Source organism: Natator depressus, chromosome 16, assembly GCF_965152275.1.
Source record: "Natator depressus isolate rNatDep1 chromosome 16, rNatDep2.hap1, whole genome shotgun sequence".
NCBI classification, from domain to species: Eukaryota; Metazoa; Chordata; order Testudines; family Cheloniidae; genus Natator; species Natator depressus.
In genome coordinates, this window is record NC_134249.1 from 25,842,158 (window position 1) to 25,861,290 (window position 19,133).

General features: G+C 46.2%; 1 protein-coding gene across 2 annotated transcripts in view; it reads left to right on the plus strand.

Annotated features, from left to right (window-relative positions):
- LMX1B (LIM homeobox transcription factor 1 beta) overlaps positions 1 to 7,384 on the plus strand; it is a 130,219-nt gene extending 122,835 nt beyond the window's left edge. The window contains exon 8 of one of the 2 annotated variants that reach the window (XM_074973617.1): positions 1,428 to 7,384. In XM_074973617.1, the coding sequence (XP_074829718.1) occupies positions 1,428 to 1,585 (158 nt within the window). In that variant the 3' untranslated portion in view covers positions 1,586 to 7,384. The remainder of the gene's footprint in view (positions 1 to 1,427) is intronic. The other variant, XM_074973618.1, reaches the window with a different exon arrangement.
- Positions 7,385 to 19,133: the final 11,749 nt, after the last annotated feature.

Here is a 19,133-nt window from a genome sequence, read left to right on the forward strand (position 1 = left end):
TCAGCCAAGAGTGACCAAACAGCACCAGCACCCCCCTCCGCCCACTCTCACAGTCCTTCCCTTTCCCCCAAAGCTCAGAGGAAAGCAGGCATTTTGCAGCATGCTCCAATAGAGGGAATTAATCTTGTGGTCCTCAAATGCAAAAATTACCATCTCCATAAACTCCCTCAAACTGTATGCTCTGAATTGCTAAAGAGCAGCTCTTGTGTTGCTGCGAGATATGCCAGGACAGAATCTTCCCTCCAGGACTTATATAATACTCTCTGACCGAACACAATTACCGGCTTCTACCCATTTCCCACTCACCACATCACATGGCCAGGTGTAACCAAACGGCACCTTTTACATGCTACACAAATGTAAAAAGCCTCATGGCTGTTACAGGACTATTACGGTCTTGCATTTAAATATGATTTAAGAGGATTTTTCAAACTGTGATGAGTGATCTTGTAGCGCATCATGGCTCAGTTACATCACTTTAACTTTTATGAAGTATGGGGCACGTTGGTATTGAGATGGATACACGCCTCTCAGTAACACTCATTGGAATGACGTGCATGCAGCAGGAGGAAAGCAGACTGTGCTGTGTGCTGTTAACAGTGTTTGTTGCAGAGAGGTGCAAGCACACTGGGAAGTTTGGTAAATGAAAACAGAGTCTGAATTTCAAGTGTATTTCATAAAGAAACTTGAACCCCAAAGGAACTTTGGAGGGGTCGGGTTTGGTGGCTAACATTTTGCCCGGCTCGCTCAATGAATCCCCACTAGAGATATGGTCTGTGCCTCAAATCAAACACAAAGTAATACAGTGCAACCATTTCAATTGAGTGCCGCTAGAGCACTTTCTGGTGCTCTCCCAGGTGGTCAGTTGACATTTCAGCCACAAAAGGAGATAAAAGGCAGTATTGTCTCTGTTCCAAAACAGAACTCCATTGCATTTGCAGATACGACTTTTACTACATTGTGTCTGGGTGAGGGACACTTTTTCCCGAAGAGCCGTTTCCCATTGTCAGAATTGGGGCCTAATCCTGCATTAATTGGCTACCCAAAGTTTCTGTTGTGGAATGCAAGGTCCCAGCTCGTGCGGAGTGTGTGATCCTCCCTGCTCTCTGTTGGTTGTCTGCTCATGTCAATTAGAGAAGGGTTTTTTATGTGCTGGAGACAGCAGCGTAAATGAAGCACTGCCAGATTTCCTCCTTCTACGCAGTATCAAAGCCATTGAAACACCTAGAATTTGATCTCCAGTCCCTGTTTAAAGAGCAGAGCCTTGCAGAAGAGTTATTTTATATTAGCTTAGGAAAGGAAAACAAACTGTATTAGCTTTTGCGTTCACTTGGAACAGACAGTGTGCCTCATGGTGCCTGAGAATCCTGAATCTGTATTTCTCTCCCTGCACAGAATCGAGCTTAATTTCTACATTTTGTTTGCAGGAAACGACTCAATTTTTCATGATATCGACAGTGATACCTCTTTGACTAGCTTGAGCGACTGTTTCCTTGCCTCCTCAGAAGTTAACTCCATGCAGGCTAGAGTAGGAAACCCCATTGACAGGCTGTACTCTATGCAGAGCTCATATTTCGCCTCATGAAAATAATAAAAAAAAAACAAATAGCTGGCGTATCTTTAGCAAGTGACTTTTTGCAGAGCAGACTCTACAGCCATATGTTGCCCAGCTCTTCCTTCACAGTGACTCCTGCCACCTCTGGACTGCCAAGAGCATTTTTAGGAGGACCATATATTAAATAAATAAATCAACCCACCAACCCTCACCTCCCCCAGTCACACACACCCACATCCTCAATTACCCGGATTGGACCAGGCCGAGAGGAAAGCATGGGAAGAACGGAACACCCAGCTCTCCAGCAGCCCTTGGTTTGGTTTGAGCTCCGCACTGTAAAGGAGGTGACTGTGTGAAAAGCGAGACCTTTTTCCTCCTTTCTTTCTTCCTTTCATTTGGATATTTAAACTTTTTTTTTAAAGCCACTGAGACTGACATCAGTCGACCATATGACGAATAAATCAAAGAAATTGGAGACTCCTCCCCTTTCTTACTGCATGACTCATACTATGTTGTGGATAAATTGCCATTTGAACTGTGAGAAGTTAATGTAAATGTGACGTTCAACGTTTGTTTCCTTTCTACACTTTTTCTACATTACCCTCAATCTGCTCCTTAGTTTATAGCCCTTATACTGTATGATACTTAGAAAAACTGGTTAACAATAAGCCTTGTGGAGAAGCCAGTGATTTCATAATTGGAAAAGGACCCTGGAGAGAAGCTGCATGTTAGGGACAGATGCATTTAGATTAGTATTAATCTTGAATAATTAAAACAAAAGGTGCTTACATTACACAGAGCTTTATTTAATTTTTAATGTGTGAGAATAAAACATTTACTTTTATTTGTAAGTAATTCAGTGCCACCTTTCAAGCCTAGACTGTGATTGGCAACCATGTGTTGTTCATTCTGTTCTGTTTATTTAGGTTTTGTATGAGACATAAATGTGCTACACTCCATTGTCCATCTGGAATAATTAAGACCTCCTTTCATTAATTTTCTTCCCTTGTCAAGGAAAGTGCAGGATCTAAAATCCTAGCCCAGACCCTGAGAAGTGTCCTGAAATGTGCACCAAGTGAGCGAGAACACAGAGAACACGAGGCTCTGTCACGAGTCTGAGTCTGATCTCACTTATGGAAGTTTCACACTGATGTGCCTCTGTTGCCACATGGGAGGAGAACCGGGCTCCTTATGCAGAAATAAAGAGGACTGTCTCAACAGCCCTTGCCGAGGTTTGAGCAGCCATTATAGATTTTTGTAGGGCATAAAACACGATAAATAATAATATTGTAGTTATAAATGTTGCCTGCAGACAATAATTACCGGGTGGAGAGGCAGACAAGTATGGCCATGTCTCGTAATGGAGAGGCCTTAGTGAGGAACAGTTTGACAAGGTAAGAGAAGTAATGATACGGTGTGTTCAAAAACGAGTAAAGACGGGGTGAGGAGGGAAAGGTTAGGTAAGTCAGGCCCATTCTTAAACAAATGTGGTAAAAATGCTGGCCATCCCACGAAAACCAAGGTAATTGAACTCCTGGCGTGTGACTCATGGTGCAGGCTCAGGGGCTGCAGTTGCAAACTCTTCAGCACTCAGTGGGGCCCTCCATGCCAGTTCGATGGGCCACAGGCAGCCAAGAACGTGACAGACTCAGCAGCCTCGTTACGTTCGTGGCAGCGTACGTATATTCCAGTTTCCTGGGATAGTAGCACTGCCTGCTCAGGATAGGTCCCAGCTGTCATGGGAGTCTGCCCATGAAAAGTTAAGCACCCTTTTCTGAACCAGAAAGGGCTACTTCTTGCTTCCCAAAGGGGTGAATACCAAGCAGGGCAAGAAAGAGCTCAGTCAGCCAAAAAAGGACCTGTGTTGCTCTATGGCAAATGGTATAACTCATCTGGAACACAGATTTAAAACAAAAGAGGGCAAGAGAGCACTTCTTACATCCCAGGTGATTATTAACTCTCCCCACTTTACTAAACAGGGGGCAACCAGAGCCACATCCCATCCAGGGGTGGCAAAGCAAACAAAGCTATTCATTCCAAACAAGCACGGGCGGAGCTCAGAACCCATTTTACACCTTTCTTAAAACCCAGCTTCCATCGCTAGGAGAAACACTTGAATTTGCACCTTGGTGAGGTGAGGAAAGGCTCCATGGGGAAAGGAAGTATACGACTCATGCAGGCGAGATGGCATGTCTGGAGGTCTCCCCTCTGCTGCCCACAGCACAGTGTCCCAAGACAGGCAGAAGGGCCCTCTCTCACAAACACACACCCGGTGTTGCTTTATTCTGTCTATTCCCCTCCAGCCCCCGATGTTCTGGGCTAACAAAGCTCAAGCCATCCCCTTGCTACTGCGTGTAGCTCTCCTACCTCGAACAGGAAGTAGCCCAGATTGCAGCCTGCCAGCAGTCAGGGGTCCATGACAATTGCATGCATTCTGTAGAGGCAGTTTTATCTTCTGCGGAGGGAAGCGACTTCACCAATTGAAGCAGGGGCTTGTGAGCCCCTTGGATATCTGCTGCCAGTTGGGAGAAAAAGGCTTTACTACCTTTTTTCTCACCCAGGCACCACCGATTTTTCCCCTTGTGCTGTACCAAAAAACACCTCTGCTCACAACAGCTGGTATCTGTAAAGAACTCAGGTGACCTGGACATTTACATTGCTGTAGGGGCCAGAATTTGAAGCATTTCTCATGTGGTACATTGGAAACATTTGTAACTACCCGCCTCACAGGATTAATCCAACTCCCAGCAAATATCACTTTTCTCAGAGCCGGAGTGTCTTCACAAGCTCCAACCTCTGATGTTTATGGCATCTATACGCTGTCCCAGGATCCCACCAGTCAGACCTCCTCTTCTTATCAGTGCAGAATCAAAGGCCATAATTAATTAACGTTGAGACTGGTCTGAGCACTGTACTGTGCCCCACAGTCTGGAGATTCCCCTGCTCCATGTCTACCTCTGGTTCGCGGCTGGATGTTGAAAAAATCCACTTCCAATAAAGGAATCAGCAAGCTACTTTGGAGCTCAAGTATCGATAATCCTTCTGCTGCTCTTTGGATGGCACTTTATCACCTTGGCATATATTGCAATGTAGGTATAAATATACTCTCGGCTGAGCCTTTGGTGTGTTGTATGGCAATGCTTAGCCGTTTGTTCCCCCATATTATGCTCCAGTTGGTGCCAAGTGCATTATACATGCAATCTCTTGGCCAACATGGCTAACTATATTTCCAGTGCCGGGGTGCATTGAAGCCAATGAAGCCGGGGGTGCACTTTTGAAAGTATGGCCAGTCACTTCGAGCAGGCCAGTGATATCTGGCAAAGGCCAAAGTTCATTAAAGCAAAATAAATTTGTAGTATGAATTATCCCACAGGAGCGTGATCATTGTGGTTTTAACCCAGGACCTGCAGTAAAATATTATAAAGCAACCTCTGACCTTTTTGATTTCTGGTTTACTCTTGTATTGTCAAGGGAAATGTCACTGATCAGGTGAAAGTAAAATGTGCAATGGGCCATACAGCAGTAATATCTTACCCTGAGTCACATTGATAAATTCTTGCCCAAAACTCTTAGCATCTGGCACTTTCACGGAAACCACAAATAGTGATTGTACATATGGGAGTTTGAAGGGTAGAGGTCATGACAGCAGTTTATTACGTCTACCTTACAGTGATAATTCTCTCTAGCAAATTAACCTCGCTCTAGTATAAATACATCAAGTGAACTCTTCATAGCATTTCAATCATGCTGTTTTGGCTAAAGAAGGACTACACATTAGGCTAAAGCAGTGACGATGCAATTAACTAAAAGAAGATTGATTAGGTTTGTGTTCACTCAATAATATTTAACGAAAGGTTATCATAATGTGAACATGCTAAATGATAGCTTCCTCAGAAGTCTGTATTGTGCAAATGATCAATTCTGTGCCCAAAAGTGATGCTAGCATACTGCAATAGTTTCCTGCCGCCAAATGCGGTAACTGATTGATGCAGTATTTAGTCCCTGTACTCACGGACCAGCATATGCTTTTAACCTAGTAACTAGCGCGTTTCCATTTCATAGTGTCACTGCCAATGGAAGAATTCCCCCACAACGTGCAGCTCATCTCAGGGCTACACTAACCACAGTCTCAGTATGATGCTGAGGAGAGGGACATACTTCCAAATAATTGGCTTTATGGTGTTAAATGTGTTTCGTGTCCAACAAGTAGGAGATAATTATGTTGCTGTCAGTAAAATAATTTTTGGTTTCCATCTCTAAGCTGAAACATGTCCCACGAATCTTGGTCTTTTTTCTTCTTCAGATGCTTTGTCACCAAATGTGTCTGTGTTCTAAAGCCCACTTGGTGCTAACCATGCACAAGGAGTGAGCTGAAGCATGCTCTCAGTGGCCACTGAATGTGTTTCACTCTGCGCAATGTGCAGTGTGAGTATTGCTGCTGACGGACAGGTACGAGCCTGCTCAAAGAACCCCTCTCATGAGCCTGGCAATGTGTCCACTCTGCAGCCCAGTCACTGGTTAGGGAGGCACCTTCAGCCTGGTAAAGCCTTGCAGAGTGGTTGATGTAATTCCACGTCCCTTTCCCTACTGGGTGCAGGATTCCTCTCCACCTTTTCCAATGATCAATGATATTTCCAGCCACACCCCTCATTCCGCTCAGAGCATCACGGTGTCTCTGCTCCTGCCGGCCAGATGGGCCATTCAATTTGTGACATCACCAGAAGTTCCATGGTGATGTCATACTAACTCAATAAGACTCCACTACAGGACCAAGGAGAAAGAGAAGCTTCCTCCAACCGCAAGGGTTGGTCACAAGAGCAAAAGGGAAGAGAGGACACATTAGAGATCGCATCACAGCCACAGTCCTTGGAGCCAGTTCCAGGTACACAAGGCTACGAAGTTCCCATGTGCTTTACATCTCTAGAGCCTGAAGTATTTGGGAAGTGTTAATGAGCAGCTGTCATTGTGTGTCTAAGTCCCACTTTAGTGTGCCCTCCTCTCCTAGCACAGTGCCGCTGGGTGGCACAGATTGCCCGACTAACACATCCATAGCAACTTGAATTCAGAGCAAGTTAAGTACTTAGCCCACCATTCAGTAAGGTACTTCAGTACAGGCTTATCTTTAAGAAAGTTCTTAAATCCTGTTGGCTTCAACAGGACTCAAGCACGTGTAAGTGCTTTGCTGAATGCAGGGGGATGACTTCATGCTTAACTCCCTTGCTGAATTAGGGCCTTACTGAATAACTTGGTAACTTCTAAGTATAAGCACAGAATCATAGACTGATTTGCTGATTCTACTGCAGGCCTTCCTAATGGTACAGCATGGCTGCTCTTGGGTCTGCACAATGTTGTTTTGTTTAGCAGTGACTGTGAAGGGACTTCCAGCTATTTTGCAGTGGGAACTCTGTTTTTAAGTGGACACCCTTTTTTAGCTGTGTACGGCTGTATTACTTGTATATTTATATATTCTGTATTTATGTTACCAAAATGTAGTATTTTGTAGCTGTCTGTTACAATTTGTTTAACTTGTACAAAATATGAATATGCTCCCTCATACTTAACCACCTGCCTTTCACAGTAGCTCCCTGCCCCTTGCTCTCTGTGTTGGTAACACGCCACCATAATGTGTGTAGGTTGGATTTTTTTTTATTTAATTACTTGTCATTGTTAAATTATTTATTAGTATTTTTTAAATTTCATTTCACTGCATTTTTTTCCTGCCATTGTCACCTGGCAGCTAAGGTATGTGAGATTCTCATCCATTGCGTTTCTGCCCATGAAAGAGAGAGAGAGAGAGATTACATTTCAGTATATTTGTAAATAAAAGCAACCTGTAAACAAACCAGCCGTCTTCTCAGTGTGCAGTTTTTGTCTCTTTCGTTGCAGTCGATGTGTGTGCAGCATGCACTCTGTGTGTGTGTGTATGTGCAGTGTGTGTGGTGGACAGGGGCACTGTGTGCTCACCTGGGAATTCGCAGGGAACTCGCCACCCTCGGTGTAGCCCTTGACTTGTACGGCGAGTCCACGTAGCACTGGGGAGTGTGAGGCGCAGCCTGCGTGGCCACATTCTCCATTGATCCTTGGCGCAGATACAGCACAGACAACGCTAATGCAAGCTTCCCTCCCGCTGCCCTCCACCAGCATTTGCAGAGCCCACCTGTCAGGGCAGGAGGGGAATGTCGCTCCATGGCTCCTGGTTCTCAGGCTCTCTGATGGGACTGCCCTGGGATGGGGGGGCGTGGTGTGGCTGCATCCATTAGTTAACCAGACTGAGCCAACTAATACCCTTGGCATGCTGTCCACTGCAACGATGGGACCTTTTAACACAAACCATCCTGGGCCACGGTGGGATCCAGCTGTCACTTCTGGTGTCTATGCCCCAAGCACTGGGTCGTCACTCAGAAGTCGTTGGTTTTTCTGATGAACGCATGGGAGAGAGGGGAAGGTGGAAGCCCCGCTGGCTGGTGAAGAGGGATGCACTCTGCATCCTAAAGCGAGAAGGAAAAGGTCTATCTTATTGTCCTGGTAGCAACACAGCGAGGAGCCCTCTTGACTACCCCAGTCACGTAAATCCAGCCTCTCCACAGGACGGGGGTGCTCAGATCTAGGCAGCCACAGCTTTAGAGCCTGAGCTCTCCCAGGCAGAAGTGCAGCATGCACCCTGGGGGGGCACCGCGCACACATGGGCCCAACAGAACTAACCCATGGAATCCAGGGAGAGACAGCCTGGCCAGGTGCCACACGGGAGCCTTACAGCTCTGAACAGGGGTTTCCTGGAGAAACCTACTTTTGCTCAAGGCTGGGAAATGGGGACGCTGGCTGGTGCTGGCGATGCAAGTGAAGCAGACACACACACACACACTGTGTCTCGCTCACAGGTACCAAACCCGCCAGCAGCCCACAGGGCAGCCCCTGCTTCTGGCTTTCCAATCCTAAGAGCAGTTGGATGTGATCTGAGAATGGGAGCCTGCCTAGCAGCCGCCTATTTGGGTTCAGCTGGAAGCCCGACAAGCCGGGATCCCCAGAGGCCTCAGCCGGAGATACAGCTATCACAGAGATGGGGTGGGGCACCCAATTCCTCCCCCTCCCCATATGAACTCTGCTGGAGGGACAGGCTTGGCAGTGCGCATGTGCCCCACCATCGACTGGGGCAGTGGAAGCGGATTTAGCCCACATTAATAGGAGCCATCAACATTTTTCTACAGAAACTATTTTTGATGGAAAATTTCATTTTCAATTAAATGCTTTCCACACAAATTTTAGGTTTTTATAGAAAAAACTTGAAAGCCCCCAAATTGAAAACTTTCCTACCAAAACCTTTTGGATTAGTAATGAAAATTTTCAGTGGGACAACAAAAAGTCCCCGTTTCCCCTGGAAACACGCCTGTGTCAGACCCGCTCCACACGTCAGGGAAAGAGGTGGCCCAGGAAGCGCAGTTGCTCCCGAGTGACCTCATTCCAGGCTCAGCACACAGGGGACTGGCTGTTTGGGCCCCAGGTTGGAATCCCCTCTTTTCATGGCAATGCAAAGTGGGCAGGGGGCGGCTCTGGGACTGTTCCAGCCCATGGCATAGAGCCGCCTTGGTGCAAAATAAAAAGTGGTATTGATGTAACAAGAGAGGCAGAGTCTGTATGAGAGAAAAATTATCCAGCCGCTTATTGCCCAGCATGCTTTGGCCAGCCTCCTAGCTAGGGTCTGCTCCTTGAGCTGCACTGGATAGACTGTATTTAGCGTGTGCAACTGTATATAATGAGCCACCTTAACAGCACTCACCCCACACACCCTTGGCAGGCACAGCATGCTACTGTCTGTTTCCAACATGAGCACTGCACCTCAGGGACTAAGTACCAGTCTTCTCAATGCCTGGGCACAAAAATTCCTCTCTGCTGCCAATTATGCCAGGTCTGTGCAGGTAGCACACACCTGCCAGGCTGCTGGCTAGTTCACGCAGCTCATGGTTGCACACACCTGTATGTAAAACTGAATGGGCCATTGGGTACACGGAGTAACTTAGGGGACTATCAGCAAAAGGGGAAAAAAGCGGTACTGTTGTACTTGAGTACTCAGAAAGGATGCTTTCCATCATGGTATTTTGCAAGCTTGACTAAATCTGCATTTGGTGTTTGAAATTAATGAATCAAAGCAGAGCTCCCAAGACTGGAAGTCCAGCGCTACACGAGGCAGAAAGGTTTGTCAACCGGGATTTTTTTTTAGTTTGTGATCTTTTTGCCCACGTGCAGCAAGTGGCTGGACAAGTCAGGTCCATGGGATTCGCAGCATCACGACTGGTGAAGTGAAGAGGATTGTCCCAGTGGACTTGAAGACTTCAGAAAAGCTGGGATCGTCTGTTGTCCTCAAAAGCCTTTCTATTGGCAGTGCCTAGCTGAGGTGTCACATCACTGACAGAACCTGCTCTCGGGAAAGTAACAGTGACTCCAAGGCGATTCTAATAGGGGCTCGTCGTGAGGTATAATTTAGTCAAAGAGACCCACAGCTTAAGGGCTTGGCTATGCGATGTGGGCTACACCACCACAGCTACCCCTTGCCGCTGTAGTGCTATAGCATAGACACTTCCTGAGAGATGGGGGGGTTTCTTCGATGTCGGTAATCCACTTCCCCAAGTGGTGACAGCCATATCTACAGCAGGGGCTAGGCCAGCCTAGCTACAGCGCGCAGGGTGTGTGAATTTTTCACACCCCCCCAAGAGACATAGCTAGGTCAATCTGAATGTTAAGTGTAGACCAGCCCTGAAACAGACAAATACATGCATATGGCCATAAAACAATCAGAGCAGATAGTTAGATAAGATTTATGATCTGAGTGAGTTTTGGTTTGCTCACATCTAATTCTCAGTTGCTGATCTCTGGGGTGTGGAGGCACCATTTCTTTCATGCTCCATGCACTTTAAGATACGGCTTCAATGTCTTTCTTTCATTTTTATAACTGGGGGATGTCATTTGAGGGCTGTGAAGCCTTCCCCACTTCACCTTGGAAATTGTGAAGACTTTGCCAGACTCTCTAGTGCGGAGGTAACTAAATATTAATACAATAACATCACATGATCAAACAGTTAATGCTTGTCCCCCCCCCAATATTTCTACCCGTATAGATGCCCATATAGCTGCTACACTTTGTCCTGCTTTCCTTCCATCTGCATAACCCCCTCTAATGGAGGGCAGGATATGGCCCAGAGTTATGCTGAGAACTCTGCAAATTTACCTTTATTGCTCTGAGTCAAATACCTTTTTTCCTTTTGCTGTTTGGCTCCAAATTGCATCATCTCCTCCCCCAATGCTTGCTATTGGTGGAATGTCATTGAGGAAAAATGAATTGCCATTAGCAATTGGTTTCACCCAAGTCAGAACTAGCTGCTCAAATATTCATGCTTTGTGAGCATCCAATATTTATGAAGGAAGAAGTACAGTCGCCCTCAGCGGTTTCTGAATCTTCTCAAAAAGATACGTAAAAGAGATTAGCAAAAGGGGAAAAAAATGATGATTACTATATTTGGGGCTTTGCGTTCTGCATTGTTTGTGTTGTGTTTTCTCTTTAGTGTCAGTGCGACACAATGAAGACTGATTTATATGACACAGCTGTAGCAAACAAAAGGAGAGGAGAGCAGGGAAATGGCTGGAGGTAAAAATGCCGGTGCAAAGGGCTAAAGGCCTGCACCTGGGTCCTGCTTCCCATGCTGCCGACCCCCCTCAGAGCACCTTGGACAATCAGATTATCTTCTGGAAAGAGGAGTTCAAATGGCCCTTCAAAAGATTTGTCTTAATAATTGCCGCCTTATCTTAACTCCTGTTTTTTTATCAGCCAAACTGCTGCTGCGAGGCAGATCCTGGGGATAAGGTGCTGTCACTCTTCATTATTATTACCGCTTATAATGAAAACACATTTGTTCCTGTTTCTGTGGACTCTGAAATGGTGTCACCTAATGCACATCTGGTGTTTTATCGATATTTTTAATAAAGTAAAAGTAAAATGACAGGGATAGGCCCGGCTGTCTAAAAATAACCATGCAGTAAATGCTGCTAAATACATAGCATCGCTGCATCGCGTTCGTTCGTACTCAGACTGTAACCGATTGGTCTAGCAATAACGAATCACATTTTTACATTTACAGAAAATTCTTCCTTCCTTGATATTGAATTTTTCAGTTATCCCCACAGTCTGCTGGCTTCTCATCCATGAGGGAACATGGTAATTATCACTAGTACCAGCAGGTAAATTGTGAAATGAGAATAATGACAAACACTGTACACTTTTCTTTTGCACACCAGAAAACAAAACAATTCTGTTTGAAATCCCATTAGTGAATTTGGATCATAATACTTATCGGACAAAAGTCACAACAATTACTTAATTAGGGACTGGTCTCTACCTGGAGCAAGTTGTTCAAAATTAGCTCTAAAAATATAAAAGAAAAGCTTGGAAATTGTTTATAATGTGGAAAGTGAGGATGCTGCATTGAGAAAGAATTCCATACTTTCTCTCTCTCTCTCGTATTCCTGCCCACATGAATCCACACCCCGGCTTGATCCAGCCCCCTCTGCAGTCAACTGAAAGATTCCCATTGACTTCAGTGGGACTTGGAGCTGAGCCTCAAACACCAATATCCCAGTCGATAAGAACACAGCACCTGGTTCGTGTGTATCATTCACTGTAACCTTACTCTGGCCTAACCTTCAGATTCACCATTGAACTGTGTGACGGGGGCCTGTGTAAGACGTTTCCTAAGACACTATGGAGCCCGTTGTACACGTTCAGAGCCACAGGGCAGCAGCCATGAGAAGAAAGACAGTAACATGCAGGTGGGAGTCATAGCAATCTGCTCAGGTACAGCAACTCCTATGTCTGAACTAGCACCCCACCTACAAGGAGGCATGATGTTATCACGAAGGGAAGAGCCACTGGGTTTAAAGGATGAAGAACAGGCCTCACTAGAGAGATGGCGTACTTGTGGCACCTTAGAGACTAACCAATTTATTTGAGCATAAGTTTTCGTGAGCTACAGCTCACTTCATCGGATGCATACTGTGGAAAGTGTAGAAGTCCACGGTATGCATCCGATGAAGTGAGCTGTAACTCATGAAAGCTTATGCTCAAATAAATTGGTTAGTCTCTAAGGTGCCACAAGTCCTCCTTTTCTTTTTGCGAATACAGACTAACACGGCTGCTACTCTGAAACCTAGAGAGATGAAAAGTCTCCTCTCAACCACACCTAGGATTCCAAGCCGCAATCCCAGGGTGTGACAAGGGTGTTGTTAGAAGCTGTTGGGGCGATTCCCCAGGTCTCCGAGTCTCCTCTCTCACCAGTTTTACATTGGGCAAGGCAACACTGCAGCGCTGTGTCAGTGCAGCGGCACCAATGCAGCTGGGCCGCTGTAGCGTGTCTGGTGAAGACGCACTATGCCAACAGAGCGCATTCTCCAGCCGCCATAATTACTCCCGCTCAGTGAGAAGCTGAAGCTATGTTGGTAGGAGCGCATCTCCCACCGACATAGCATCAGGGCGGACAGCGCAAACCTTGTGTCACTCAGAAGGCCGGGGGGAGGGGCGGTTCACACCCCGAGCAACGTAAGTTAACTTGACTTAAGCAGTACTGTAGACCTGCCCATTGACTGCAGTAGGGACATCCTGGTTTGTACCAGAGGGTGCGCCATGATAATCAGGCCATTGATCTCTGTGCTGAGAAAACAGGAAAGAAACCGAAACTGGGTTCAAACTTTGTGGCTTGAAAATAAAACCTGTTATATTGCCTGTTATAACTCCACCTGTTCTCAGGCTATTGCATTGGTACCTACAATAGATGAGCCTGAACAGAACATTTTTACTCCAGACCCAAATTTTTCCACAGGTGGGGCCTCCTCAGCTCAGCAATTTAAAATAACAGATGATTGTGCATTTTTCAGATGGCTACAAGGAGATTAATTCTGATGCTGTCTGTAGAGAGAGTAAACCGTTCCAAGATGTGTTTGAAATGGGTCCCCTCATAGCTGGTTCCAAGAAACTGCCCTTTGTTCCAGGAGGCTGGAGATGTGGCTATAGGATCTGTGTCTTCCAGAGCCAAATGCAGAGTTTGTGGCTACAGGGGCGAACAAAAATGAGATGTTTGAAAGAGAAGGCATGTTTCTAGTAAAAGTCAGCACTAATGTGAGGCTAAATCTAAAATAATAATTATATCCTTTCTAAGAAGGTATTATGGGCCCAGGCCTCTGCCAGGAATACAAAGAGATCAGGCCTAAGCCCTGTTGCAACAGCAGAGTTCTGAGTTCAGGGACAGCTCATCTAGTAAAACAGGCGTGTTTTGGGACAACGGCATAAATAATAACAAATGAATCACCCGTCACCAGGCCAAGGTGGAGTCACTGTGTGCCACTGTCAGATAGACAGGCAGAGCACTCGGAGGAAGGAGGGTTGAACATTTTTTCTAGATGGAGCAGAGAACTCAAACGGAAAGCAGACTCACCTGCCCACCCACTCTGAGAAACCAACAGAAAATCAGACCATTTTACAGACATTAATTAATTAAACCTCATCCCAACTCTATGAGGGTGAATAGCGTATTTACATCTGTCCACCAGGGGCTCACCCTACTGTGGGGTGCAGCCATAAATCAAATTCCAAATGCAGTGTTTGCTCATCTCACGCCAGCGACTGAATGCGTGTCGTGAGAGCATATGTCTCTCGTTCCCATGCACGCCTCTTCTCTTGTGTCCTATAGTAACTGAAAGGACATGGCAGCCGCTCACTCCCACCAAAAGAGAGAAATGGAATCAGAGTGCCCAGAAAACTCCACTTGCACCATCCTACCACTTTGCCGGGGACTCAGGCTCAAATGAGGCACATGAAGCCAACTGCCGTCCTGCCAGAAGCACAGTGATGGGAGAGGCCCACAGGGTCCAGGCCCCCCCTCTCCTGGCCAAGCTCAAGACAGCAGTGAGGTGGCCCCATGGCCAGGGACCTTCTGCCTGCACAGGAGGTAACAGGCTGGGGCAGCCACATCCCCGCCCAACAGAGGAGCCACCATGAGAATCCTGGTGCTGTGGGTGGGGTGGGTGTGTGTGTGTATATGGGGGGGGCTCTGGCACTTCCTGAGCCCTGTACACTGGGTGGAGCAGGAGTGGGGGGAGGGAAGCGAGGCTGCAGCTCTTCATACAGCAGCCCCAAGTCTGGGAATTTACCCTCCCCCTTTACATGCAACCCTCCTCTCCCTGCACACTCCTTTGCCACATGTGAGCATATGTGCCATGCTGTCTAATGCTTTCCCAAGGAGAGCATTTCACAACAGCCACCTGTATAATTACCGTGAGGAACATGGTGTATGAAACACATTTTCCTTTTATACACCCATTTTGTAATTACCATAGACCCACCTACCCCCCGGTGTGTGTGTGCGCGCACGCATGTTGTGCAACGATTATTAACTACACTCCTATGGCAGCTACAGACAGCGAGCTCTCTTTCACATCCTCCTTTGCTATTACATTACCAGTGCTATTCACGCAGGTTTGCTGTATTTGTTTCATTGTTCAACTTGTTGCAAGTAACTTGGTGTCCCACACATCAGGATGAGTAATTGCTGATCTGATTAGCCAGCAGTATACACTATATGTGACATATTCCCTCACACCTGGGCTGTCAGATTGCTGTTGATAAGGTGCTGGTAGGTTGGGCATGAAAGACGCCAGGTGAAGGGCAGACATTCTCTTAATCTTCTCTTAACTGCAAGACATTGGACTAAAACCTTGTGCTCTAGGCCTGACCAGAGAAGTCAGATAACGAGGCTCCCTTTGGCTGCAGCCTTTCCTGCAGGACACAGCAATGGGACCCTGCTTAATGAAGCAGGTAAAGAATATACAGTTAAAAACCTCACAAAGGTGAGGGAGATCCCTAAGGCTAAAGAGGGAAAAGGCCTTAAGCACTCTTCACTAGGCCATGGGAAGCAGAATGAGGCAGCCTCCAGGGGCCACACCGAGCATTGATTCGTCCTGATGCAGCCTCCTGTCAGTGCAATCCAGACACCTGAATCAGCTCTCTTCCTGCACCATCCCTCTAGATTTTCTGTATCACTGGATTTAAGGAGGGAGCCTGAATCAACATCCTGGCCATGCTCCATCTACCTGATCTGTTTCAGTTTCCTGAGGCTCGATTAAGAAGGAGCCTTCACATTTGCATTTAGGCACCTAAATATATTTGAGATATGAGCCTAACTCCCATTGAATCCAGTGGGAGTTGGGTGCTTAAATAGCAGGATCTCTGTCTTGGTGATCCCCTACATTTCCTCCCGCCTTTTGTTATTCTGCAGCATTTAGCAAACAGAGTCACTTTCAGGATCTCAGTTCACTCCCAGTCTGACCCTGATTATTGCGTGTGCTGGAATTCTTGCAGTTACATGTCTTATTCTTGAGAATATTGCCATCTTCATTTTCTCTCTATACCTTTCTCTTACTCATTAATGCACCATTAGTTAGTGTTTGCTAAGTGCTTTGAAGATGAAAAGTGCTAAACAGGTATGAAGACTCATTATTCTGGTTATTAGAAAGGTAGAAGCAGTCTAGGACTCGCCTGTGCCAGCATTTAATTATGCTGGTGCACTTTCGGTAAACAGAGTCTGCGTCTGAAGCTGAGCCTAGCCAGACACACTGTAATTTGCAATCTCTGCAACGATACAATCAACAACAATAAATACTCTGCACCACAGCACAGACAGGCCCAAGGGCTTCCGGTTCCTGGCACATCTGCATTTGAACAGAATTTCCATGAACCTAACCGATTTTAGTGGAATTTATCACAGAAATTGCCCATTTTGCTCGTTTCTTAATCTTCTAAAACATTTTAGAGGCCTTTCAAGCTTCAGAAGATTCCTGCAAGACAACTGGACCATGTATAAGAAAGAACAGTCTTTTGAAATCTAATCTTCTCCAGCTCAAAATAGAGAGGTAGCGCTGGGCTGTTGACAGTGGGTCTCTGAAGACTTTCAATATACTTCTTATTCCATAGCTCTGGCACCACATAGGAAATTAATTCAGCGACAATATTTTCATTAGATTATAACCCAAGTTCTCAATCTTAGGCACATTTGTATGCTTGTAATACATTCTAATTACTTGTAAAGAATAAGTCTGTGTGCTGGTTGGTTTATTGAATATATTAAGTTAATGAATAAATAAATTTGTCTCCATGCTGGGAATGCCACTCGACGTCAAAGCTTGCCGCAGAAGGAGGGAACCAGAAACAAGTTTCATTTGCAGTGTTGGTAAATGATATCGTTTGTATTGTAGGTGCCCTCCTATGAGTGATGAGTGAGAAAATCACCCCATTTCTGGCTAACAGCAGATCAACTGTTTGTAAGAGTGCATTATGGCTTTTTGAAGTTAAGTAGGAGTCTCTCTCTCTCTGCACCCCATGACCCCCCCCCCCCCACACACACACACACAGTTCCCAGGAATGCGCCACCCCTGGGGAACTGCCTGCTGTACTGCTCTCCTGGCCTCCACAAAGGATGCACAGCAGAAGGTGCCACCAGCAGATACATGCATCTAAAGTCCCACTCCTGGGGAAAAGCCTCTGAGTTTTGGACCATGGAACATTTTTTGCTTTCTCCTTAGGGGCTCTCTCTCTCTCTCAAAAAGAAAAAGAGAGAACACCTGTCAGTTTTCATTACAAAATGTCAAATCTCTGAGTGGCCTGGGACAAGACCAATAGAACTCCCTGGTTTTCTCAAAGGATGGAAATTAATCATTTTTGCGGTGAAATACAGAGTTTTATCAGTGGAATTGATAGGATTCCCTCCTCCAGCATACACAAACTCAGCAAGTGAAAGGCAAGAGTTTCAGACCCATCCAGCTGCAACTGCTCAAAAAGTTAGTCCAATAGTGCCTTGTAGAAGCACAGAGTAGAAGGGACCACAAGGGTTGGATTTCTATACTGGGATTCCCTTTTCTGAAATAAGTCTCTTTTCGGATCTATAAGGGAGAGTACAGGTCTTACCATGCACTGATAATGACCCAGCGTTCTGGCCTAAATGCCATCCACTACCCTGGAGCACCGGACAGATGGGTGCTTGGCCTCACTGGGAATGGCTGCTAGAACCCTTCTGCACTATCCCACTGCCCCAACGGGCTGATGCCTCTGATGAGGCCTCCTCTAAATCCCCAAAAGCCGCTTCAATGTCCCTTCCCACATGTGTCATTGCTTAGTGAAGATGAGGACAATAACACAGGAGCTTTTACATGAGAATACTCACTCCAGTTACCCCCCACGGAGAGAAGGCACATGTGACGTGAGCAATACAGACCCATGGTTCTACCTTACTGAAGTCTCAAGGGAGCCTTAGGGGAAAAGGCTCAATATTGTACTCACTGCCTACAGCTAGGTGCTAGGCAAGGGACATGATACTGCGACGGAGGCGCAAGGAGGAATGGAAGTCCCTTTCCCAGCCCACTATTAAGGTCCACTGTGGAAATAAAATACAGGAAAGCGGAGGAAGTGGCTGGCTGTGGGATAAAGGAGAGCTGTTCTGTGTGCGATGCCTCACTAAGGAACAGTTCATCTATACAACATACATAACCGCTGCCAAGCGAAACCCTGAGTGTTCAGCTGCGTGACTGCTGGTAGCACAGGGGAAAGCGGCCTGTGGGCTACTTTCACTTACACGCCCCATTCTCTTAAGGCTTTGGAATATTTGGGAAAGGAGAATCTGTAGAACTTGTTTGTTTCTATCGGCTAATGCCCTGTTTTCAAGTTTCTCAACCACCCTTTTGGAGCATGTGACCTTGGCCCTTCCTCTTCCATATCCCTGGCAATGCACTGAGCACGTGCACCAAACCCTCAGGCGCAGGAGACAGGAACCGTGTCAGGAGGGTGCTACTGCAGTGATGAAAGCCTGCATGTGGTGGGAGCTGGAGCAGGGTTTGCCTTGACGTGACACTCTGCATTCTCAACGCGTTTTTGCAAAGTAATGAGTTCATGCTGGCACTGCAGTGGTGAGGCAGGCAAGCCCATGGATGCCAATAGGGGTATGGAGGCTGGTGTAGCCAGCAGTAGCCTTCGGCACCTAATCTTTCAGTTTTATCAAAGGTTACTGGAAAAGTGGCCAGGCACTCCAGGGCTTTGGCTGCTATACAAAACAGATGAAAAGAGAAATAGCTGTCTGCCTCCTGTTAAAGAAATGCCAGTGTACATGTTCAGTTCCTGTTTGGCCTCCATTTAGGTCAAGCACTGAGACAGTCCTCATAAGAGTTTGCAGTGAGCTCAGTGTGCCTACTGTTGGACTTGTAAGCAGTCTTTGGGCACTGCTGCATCATTGGAGAGATTTATAAGAAGTTGTATAAATCTCACCTTTCTCACCACTTACAAATACACTTTTCATGGGTCCAGATACTTTCAAGATAGTCCATGATTTTTTCTTTCCTTGCCATTTGTACTTGCAGTCTTCTGGACCATGTGTAGACTGATGTTGACATCTCTCTCACAATGTGGTCTGATGATTCAAGCGACATCAAGCTGATTTCTTCACACTTCTCAGGGATGACTAGCAAGTTGGAATTATTATTTGTTGGCCCCCTGAAC